Here is a 9,203-nt window from a genome sequence, read left to right as displayed (position 1 = left end):
ACACACACACACACACATACACACACACACACACACACACACACACACGAGACAGGGTCAGAGCTGGGACTTTGTCAAATTCTATCCCTAAGAGCTAGAGCCTGTTGCAGAGTCCCATCTGGAGTCCAGGCAGGATATAAGACACAAGAACATACTTCTTGGACACTTGGGGTCTTGAGCCCACTGACTGCCACGCCCCATGTGACCGTCCTCCAAAGACCAAAAGTTTTAATCTGCTGCTCTTTTCCAAAAGCAGTCTTGTGTAGCATGTGGGAAGGAAGCCAGGTAGGAGAGTGTGGGGAGCTTGTCATCTTTCAGGAAAGTCTTCCCAATCAGAGGCAGACCTTGCCCGTCTGGAATGACTCTTTCTGGCCTTGCAGGCTCAGCCCAGGGATGGTGGCTGTGTCTCCACCCCACCCCAACTTCTCACACCCGATTCTGACTGTGAAAAGCTTCAAGAGGCCTGCAGCCCTCAGATGCTTCAATAAAGAGCCCTGCCCCCAGAGACTAGAAGTCAGAGATTGCCCAGAGCTGGGGAATGTTTCCTCTCCAGACCAGCTCTCAGATCCCAGGACCAAAGAGCATTTTAGATCCTGCTCCAGGAGTAAGAAGGTATTTAAATTAAAAAAAATTATTACTTTTATTTTATGTGTGTGTGTTCTGCCTCCATGCATGTAAGTACACCATGTGTGTGCAATGCCCCACAAAGTCCAGAAGAGGGTGTTAGATACCCTGGAACTGGAATTACAGATGGTTGTTAGCTACCATGTGAGTGCTGGAAATTGAACCCAGGTCCTCTAGAAGAACATCCTGTGTTCTTAATTGCTGAGCCATCTCTCCAGCCCTTAAATTTTTTTATTACATTTATTTTTACTATTTTATTACATTTATTTGTGTGTGTGTGTATGTGCGTGTGTGTGTGTGTGTGTGTGTTGCATGTGCTGTGGCATGCATGTGGAGGTCAGAGACCAACCTGTGGGAGTTGGTTCTTTCCTTCCACTATCTGAGTCTGGGGATCAAACTTTGGTTGCCAGGCTTAGTGGCAAGTGTATTTGCCCATTAAGCCATCTTGCCAGCCCAACAAGAGGCTCTCTAGAGTGATCCTCCCTAACCGTTCGGTTAAGGCAGGACTTGAGCTTTCAGCTCTTTGGGGCTCTCATATCCTTGGGGTCATTGCTTCCATTCCATTAGACAAGGGTCATTTTGCTTTTGATAAAAGTATGAATTCTCCCTGATTCTGTTTCGGCCTCACCACCAAGACCCCTTAAACGCATGAAGCCTTCACAGAGTGGTGACTGACCTACTATTGATGGAAGCATCTACTGAGGGCAGTTGGGGTGAGTGGAAAGCCATATCCCACAAAGCAAATGTCATTGTCAGAAAAGCAGGTGTTAGAGTGGAGTGTGGACAAGACAGAGGCTACCGACAGGCTGAGACTCAGGGAGGATGTTTCTGAAAAACCTCAGAGCATGGTGACCTAGGTTTCCCACTGAAGCTTCCAAGGCACGTGGGCCCCTGTAAGCACCTGGGTAGGTGCAGTGGCCCCCAAGCCTCTCCACTCCTTCAGCTCATCTGTGTATCACCTCTTATTTCCATTGCCTCACTGGAAACTGTTGTCTTTTGTCCAAGGCTGGCTGGGAAGCCCGTTCTGGGGATGCAAAACCAGGATAAAAGGCCTGATGGGTGATCTTTCCAGATGTGTGATGTCACCTGGTTTCTGGTTCCTTCCTCACTGGACAGGACCAGAGGGCCCCTGTGCCCCAGCACCATCTGTCCTCCATGGTCCCCAACTCAGTCCTTCATTCACTGGACAGGATGGCAGAGACCCTGTGTCCCAGTACCACCTGCCCCCAGAGGTCTCCACTCGCTGCTTCTGTCATTGGATGGGACACAGAGCTCCTTGTGCCCAATGCCACCTGCCCCCCAGGGGCCCCAGCTCACCCAGGCTGCCGGTGCAGAGGCAGTTGTGGGTCCGAGGCTGGGGTTTGGTCTGGTGGCTGTCCAGGATCTGCTGTACCAGCTGTTCCACTGAGAAGCCCGAGCTGCTGTTCCCATTGCTACAGGTCCATTTGATGCCATGGACTGCAAGAGAGAGTGGAGGAGGTAGAGGGGGTGTCAGTAACCGCCGGTGCCGAGGATATCCTGGGGGTGGCATCAGGCCCTCGGGGAGAGCTCAGCCTGCTAGAAGGCCAGCTCTAGTGTTGAGTTCAACACTAGAACCCAGGGGGCCAAGGCTGCCCACCAGACTCCCCGTTCCGTCAGGGACTCTGAGTGCTCCCTTGTCTCCTCCCTCCCTTCCCTGCGTTGCACTGGGGAGTAGTTTGCCGAGAATTTCCCCAAAGGCTAAGGGTACCCAAAATGGCTCTTCAGGGGATTCCCAAGAGGAGGAAGGGAGCAAGGACAGGGGAGGAAGAAAGAGGGATGATGGAGACTTTAGCATGTTCACAGACTACTTTAGCATGTTCACAGGCATGTTCACAAGGCCTTGGGTAGGCTCACAGGATGGAAGTGGGAGGTTCAGTGAGCTTTCTGCCCTTCCCAGGCCTAAAAGGGGCTTTCAGGAGAGAGGCAAGAGTCGGAACAGGACTAAAGGGTTCCCAGGGTCCAGAGATTAGGGGCCACAAGCCCAGTTCTGATGATTCACCATCTTTAATTTTTGGGGGGTTTATTTATTTTTATTTTATGTGCATGAGTGTTTTGCCTGCATGTATGTTAAGTGTGCCCATGTCATGCAATACCCGCAGAGGTCAGAAGAGGGTATTGGATTCCCTGGAAGTGGAATTATGGACAGCTGTTAGCCACCATGTGGGTGTTGGGAATCGAACCCAGGTCCTCTGCAAGAACAGCCAGTGCTCTTAACCCTTGAGCCATCTCTCCAGCCCCTGATCCACCATCTTTACAGCTGCTCTGGGCTTTCAGCTCACCTCTGGGCCTCTGCAGTCCCTGGAGTTAGGGTGAAAGCCCAGAATGAGGGCTTCCAACCTGCCCAGTAGGAGGATGGGGCTGGACATCTAAGACATACTCACTTGCCCTGTTGAGTGTGTGGATGAAGACCTTACCAAGAGCAGGCTGAGCCCTGAGTCAGTGCATGGCTCTGCCCAGCTCTCTCTGGTATCTCAGACAGTGAATCCACAGCTCTGGAACTCTAGGAGGGAGGCTAGTGTGCAAGAGGAGAGGGAAGAGGGGAGACAATGGAAGGGGAAGCACGGGGCCCCTGTAGGGCTCCAGAATGCAGGCCTAAAGAGGTGATCTGCCGGGCAGGGAGGAGGAGCCGGGCCAGCTCACACCTAGGCCAAGGTTTGATCTTGCTGTGTGAGCCTCATGGGGCACATTAGTTTGCCTCTCTGAACCTGTTTCCTCAGCTGTAAAATGGAAATTTCACAGTTGGCCAGAAGGAAGGCACATCTGCACGTCTCTGTGCAGACTCACAGCTGCTGTTACTGTCATGACGGTTAACCATGACGACAGTGAACATCTAAGACGTGAATGAAGTAGGTGGTGGTGGTCCTGCCTTTGAGTTGTGAATGAGGCCTATGGCGTCTGAACTTGAGAAAGAAGTTTCTTGGTGGGAAGTTCACAGACAGCTCTGCCTGATGCAGACGCCCAAGGTGGCGGTTCACCTATGGCTGTTTTTCCCTCACCACAGAGCATGGTGACCTAGGTTTCCCACTGAAGCTTCCAAGGCACGTGGGCCCCTGTAAGCACCTGGGTAGGTGCAGTGGCCCCCAAGCCTCTCCACTCCTTCAGCTCATCTGTGTATCACCTCTTATTTCCATTGCCTCACTGGAAACTGTTGTCTTTTGTCCAAGGCTGGCTGGGAAGCCCGTTCTGGGGATGCAAAACCAGGATAAAAGGCCTGATGGGTGATCTTTCCAGATGTGCGATGTCACCTGGTTTCTGGTTCCTTCCTCACTGGACAGGACCAGAGGGCCCCTGTGCCCCAGCACCATCTGTCCTCCATGGTCCCCAACTCAGTCCTTCATTCACTGGACAGGATGGCAGAGACCCTGTGTCCCAGTACCACCTGCCCCCAGAGGTCTCCACTCGCTGCTTCTGTCATTGGATGGGACACAGAGCTCCTTGTGCCCAATGCCACCTGCCCCCCAGGGGCCCCAGCTCACCCAGGCTGCCGGTGCAGAGGCAGTTGTGGGTCCGAGGCTGGGGTTTGGTCTGGTGGCTGTCCAGGATCTGCTGTACCAGCTGTTCCACTGAGAAGCCCGAGCTGCTGTTCCCATTGCTACAGGTCCATTTGATGCCATGGACTGCAAGAGAGAGTGGAGGAGGTAGAGGGGGTGTCAGTAACCGCCGGTGCCGAGGATATCCTGGGGGTGGCATCAGGCCCTTGGGGAGAGCTCAGCCTGCTAGAAGGCCAGCTCTAGTGTTGAGTTCAACACTAGAACCCAGGGGGCCAAGGCTGCCCACCAGACTCCCCGTTCCGTCAGGGACTCTGAGTGCTCCCTTGTCTCCTCCCTCCCTTCCCTGCGTTGCACTGGGGAGTAGTTTGCCGAGAATTTCCCCAAAGGCTAAGGGTACCCAAAATGGCTCTTCAGGGGATTCCCAAGAGGAGGAAGGGAGCAAGGACAGGGGAGGAAGAAAGAGGGATGATGGAGACTTTAGCATGTTCACAGACTACTTTAGCATGTTCACAGGCATGTTCACAAGGCCTTGGGTAGGCTCACAGGATGGAAGTGGGAGGTTCAGTGAGCTTTCTGCCCTTCCCAGGCCTAAAAGGGGCTTTCAGGAGAGAGGCAAGAGACGGAACAGGACTAAAGGGTTCCCAGGGTCCAGAGATTAGGGGCCACAAGCCCAGTTCTGATGATTCACCATCTTTAATTTTTGGGGGGTTTATTTATTTTTATTTTATGTGCATGAGTGTTTTGCCTGCATGTATGTTAAGTGTGCCCATGTCATGCAATACCCGCAGAGGTCAGAAGAGGGTATTGGATTCCCTGGAAGTGGAATTATGGACAGCTGTTAGCCACCATGTGGGTGTTGGGAATCGAACCCAGGTCCTCTGCAAGAACAGCCAGTGCTCTTAACCCTTGAGCCATCTCTCCAGCCCCTGATCCACCATCTTTACAGCTGCTCTGGGCTTTCAGCTCACCTCTGGGCCTCTGCAGTCCCTGGAGTTAGGGTGAAAGCCCAGAATGAGGGCTTCCAACCTGCCCAGTAGGAGGATGGGGCTGGACATCTAAGACATACTCACTTGCCCTGTTGAGTGTGTGGATGAAGACCTTACCAAGAGCAGGCTGAGCCCTGAGTCAGTGCATGGCTCTGCCCAGCTCTCTCTGGTATCTCAGACAGTGAATCCACAGCTCTGGAACTCTAGGAGGGAGGCTAGTGTGCAAGAGGAGAGGGCAGAGGGGAGACAATGGAAGGGGAAGCACGGGGTCCCTGTAGGGCTCCAGAATGCAGGCCTAAAGAGGTGATCTGCCGGGCAGGGAGGAGGAGCCGGGCCAGCTCACACCTAGGCCAAGGTTTGATCTTGCTGTGTGAGCCTCATGGGGCACATTAGTTTGCCTCTCTGAACCTGTTTCCTCAGCTGTAAAATGGAAATTTCACAGTTGGCCAGAAGGAAGGCACATCTGCATGTCTCTGTGCAAACTCACAGCTGCTGTTACTGTCATGACGGTTAACCATGACGACAGTGAACATCTAAGACGTGAATGAAGTAGGCGGTGGTGGTCCTGCCTTTGAGTTGTGAATGAGGCCTATGGCGTCTGAACTTGAGAAAGAAGTTTCTTGGTGGGAAGTTCACAGACAGCTCTGCCTGATGCAGACGCCCAAGGTGGCGGTTCACCTATGGCTGTTTTTCCCTCACCATTTCTATTAGAATTTCAGGGGGTTTTGTTTGAGACAGGGAGACTCCAAGCTAGCCTGAAAATCATTATGTAAGTAGACCAGGCTGGCCTCTATCCCATAAAGATCTGCCTGCCTCTGCCTCCATTGAAGGTGTGCACCACCACACCTCCTTAGGGTTTAAAATTTATTTTATTTTATTATTTTATGTGTACGAGTATATCGCCTGCATGTATGTGAGTGCACCCGTGTTGTGCAATGCTGCAGAGGTCAGAAGAGGGCTTTGCATTCCCCTGGAACTGGAGTTAAGGACGGTTTGTAGCCGCCATGTGGGTGCTGGGAATCGAACCTGGATCCTCTGCAAGAGCAGTCAGTGCTCTTTACTGCTGAGCCATCTCTCCAGCCCGCCTCCTTAGGGTTTTTGAGGAGAAGAAGCCAGGCCCATGGCTGTGCTCTGGCAGGAATGCCTCCAGACTGATTTCCTTCTGGGCTCCTGTTACGCACCTGGCCAGGTGACTTCTCACCTTCCTTGCCCACTACTCCTGGGGCTGGGGGGTCTTCAGGAACCTGCTTCCTACACTTTCTGAAGGTCAGAGATGGCAGGACTCAGTGACTGCTGTTGCAAGCTTGCTGAGGTGCCTGACTTTGGAGACATGACTGTGTGTTCAGAGCTTTATGGAGTGGGCACGTGCAGGGACATGATGGTATTTGTGGTCCATCTTTCAGCAGGTGGTCAGGGCCTCTGTCCTGAGTTCCCTGTGTGTGTATGTGTGTGTGTGTGTGTGTGTGTGTGTGTGTGTGTGTGTGTGTATGTGTGTGTGTGTGTGTGTGTGTGTGTGTGTTCTGGTGTTAATCCCCACAGATACAGGAAGCATTAGATTCTGCTGATCAAACCCATTTGGGTTTATTCTTTCTGAGCATCATGTCTCCAGAAGCTGGAAAGCAGTGCCCAGGCCAAATGTCACCAGGCCAAGGGTCACCGTACCTCATCGTGGCTATAGGGTCTTCTATTCAAATAACCCTCTGCCTAGAAATTCAGCATACAGGTTGGACAGCAGCAGGAGGCCCTGGGGCCAGGCCACTCACTTCTCCAGATTCATTTTACAGATGAGAAAACAGGCTTGGGACAGGAGATGATAGTTTGTATCATACCCAGCAACCTGAGGGTAAGATGGACACTAGTATCTGAAGCAGCCTGTCCTAGTGTGTGTTCCCTGTGCTGGCTGAATCCACGTTGCACTGAGACCTTGATATTGTAGAGTTGGAGCATTTCAGGTATGTTTTAAAGCTCCCAGGGTGTGTGTGTGTGTGTGTGTGTGTGTGTGTGTGTGTGTGTGTGTGTGGTTTGTGTGTGCGTGGTTTGTGTGTGCATGTGTGCATGTGTGTGTGTGCATGTGTGTGCATATGTGTACGTGTGTGCATGTGTGTTTGCATATGTGTGCGTGTGTGTGTGTGTGCGTGTGTGGTGTGTGTGCTTTGTGTGTGTGCATGTGTGGTTTGTGTGTGCATGTGTGCATGTGTATGTGCATGTATGTGCAAATGTGTGCGTGTGTGCATGTGAGTATGTGTGCGTGTGTGTGCATGTGTGTACATGTGTGCATGTGTGTGTATGTGTGTGTGCATGTATGTGTGACTACCACTGGCTGTGGACAGACTCTAGCTTCTTCAGCCTTTCGAGATGAACTCAAACCAGCAGTCTCCAGGGAACACCCAGCCCTGCCACCTGGTTTCCCTGAGAATGTCCAGCCTCATGCTGACACTTTCAGCTTCTTGCACTGACCAGTCACTGCCACTGGGGACTATGCAGTCTCCAACCGTGAAACTCAGTCTAACAAATCCCCCTTTGTACTTACTTGTACACAGATTACTTTTTTCTGATTGGTTCTTTTCCTCCTGAGAACCCTGACTAATTTACCCCCCTTAAATATCCTCTTTACTTCTCTACAAACTAAAACCTAGCTATTTCTGAAATAACACCACCCTGCCCTCAGGCACATTGAGCTTCCCCTAGTCCCAAGTAGAGAACCGCGGTATTTCTATCCAGGGCCACTACTCCTAGTCTGTTCCCATCAACAGACAGAGCCCTGCCTCCATTTCCAGCTGGACTGGGCTCCATCAGGACTCTATCTCCCTTCACCTTTCTGCTCTCAGATGATCCAGAAACGGCCTATCCTCACCCCTCCATGATGACCATCCCTGCTACACCAGCTGTCCACCTGCCCCCGCCTTGGGCAGTCTGTGTCATTGACCTGGATGCCTACCTTATGTGTTCTTATCACACAGCCTCATCACTTTACTGTTTCAACACAGACAGACCCTGGCTTCTGAGGGAGATTCTCACAGAATATTGGGCTTCTATGCCAGCCCCCTTCTTTAATTATTTTGTGTGTAATGCTCAGTTCTTCTTGACTGTTAGTCTGTCATGGCTAGTAAACAGATTGATTGATTGACTGATTGACTGATTGATTGATTGTTTGATTGACTGATTGATTTGGTCTTTTTTAGACAGTGTCTCCCTGTAATACCATCTGGCCCTGAACTCACTATGTAGATCAGGCAGGCATGGATCTCAAGGGCTCCAGAATGCAGGCCTAAAGAGGTGATCTGCCGGGCAGGGAGGAGGAGCCGGGCCAGCTCACACCTAGGCCAAGGTTTGATCTTGCTGTGTGAGCCTCATGGGGCACATTAGTTTGCCTCTCTGAACCTGTTTCCTCAGCTGTAAAATGGAAATTTCACAGTTGGCCAGAAGGAAGGCACATCTGCATGTCTCTGTGCAAACTCACAGCTGCTGTTACTGTCATGACGGTTAACCATGACGACAGTGAACATCTAAGACGTGAATGAAGTAGGTGGTGGTGGTCCTGCCTTTGAGTTGTGAATGAGGCCTATGGCGTCTGAACTTGAGAAAGAAGTTTCTTGATGGGAAGTTCACAGACAGCTCTGCCTGATGCAGACACCCAAGGTGGCGGTTCACCTATGGCTGTTTTTCCCTCACCGTTTCTATTAGAATTTCAGGGGGTTTTGTTTGAGACAGGGAGACTCCAAGCTAGCCTGAAAATCATTATGTAAGTAGACCAGGCTGGCCTCTATCCCATAAAGATCTGCCTGCCTCTGCCTCCATTGAAGGTGTGCACCACCACACCTCCTTAGGGTTTAAAATTTATTTTATTTTATTATTTTATGTGTACGAGTATATCGCCTGCATGTATGTGAGTGCACCCGTGTTGTGCAATGCTGCAGAGGTCAGAAGAGGGCTTTGCATTCCCCTGGAACTGGAGTTAAGGACGGTTTGTAGCCGCCATGTGGGTGCTGGGAATCGAACCTGGATCCTCTGCAAGAGCAGTCAGTGCTCTTTACTGCTGAGCCATCTCTGCAGCCCGCCTCCTTAGGGTTTTTGAGGAGAA

At 51.5% G+C, this 9,203-nt stretch overlaps 1 protein-coding gene across 3 annotated transcripts in view; it reads right to left on the bottom strand.

Moving 5' to 3' along the window:
• The window catches only part of Camta1 (calmodulin binding transcription activator 1), a 912,046-nt gene that overhangs the window by 97,231 nt on the left and 805,612 nt on the right, over positions 1–9,203 (bottom strand). For 2 of the 3 annotated variants that reach the window (XM_017795412.2, XM_029558273.1), the window contains one exon: positions 4,122–4,262. In XM_017795412.2, coding sequence (XP_017650901.1) covers positions 4,122–4,262 — 141 coding nt within the window. Of the gene's footprint in view, positions 1–1,941; positions 2,077–4,121; positions 4,263–9,203 lie in introns of those variants that run through there. The other variant, XM_029558274.1, reaches the window with a different exon arrangement.

The sequence above is a fragment of the Nannospalax galili genome, unplaced genomic scaffold, assembly GCF_000622305.1.
Source record: "Nannospalax galili isolate Female #2095 unplaced genomic scaffold, S.galili_v1.0 scaffold1488, whole genome shotgun sequence".
NCBI lineage: Eukaryota > Metazoa > Chordata > Mammalia > Rodentia > Spalacidae > Nannospalax > Nannospalax galili.
This window is presented reverse-complemented; position numbering and strand designations above follow the sequence as displayed.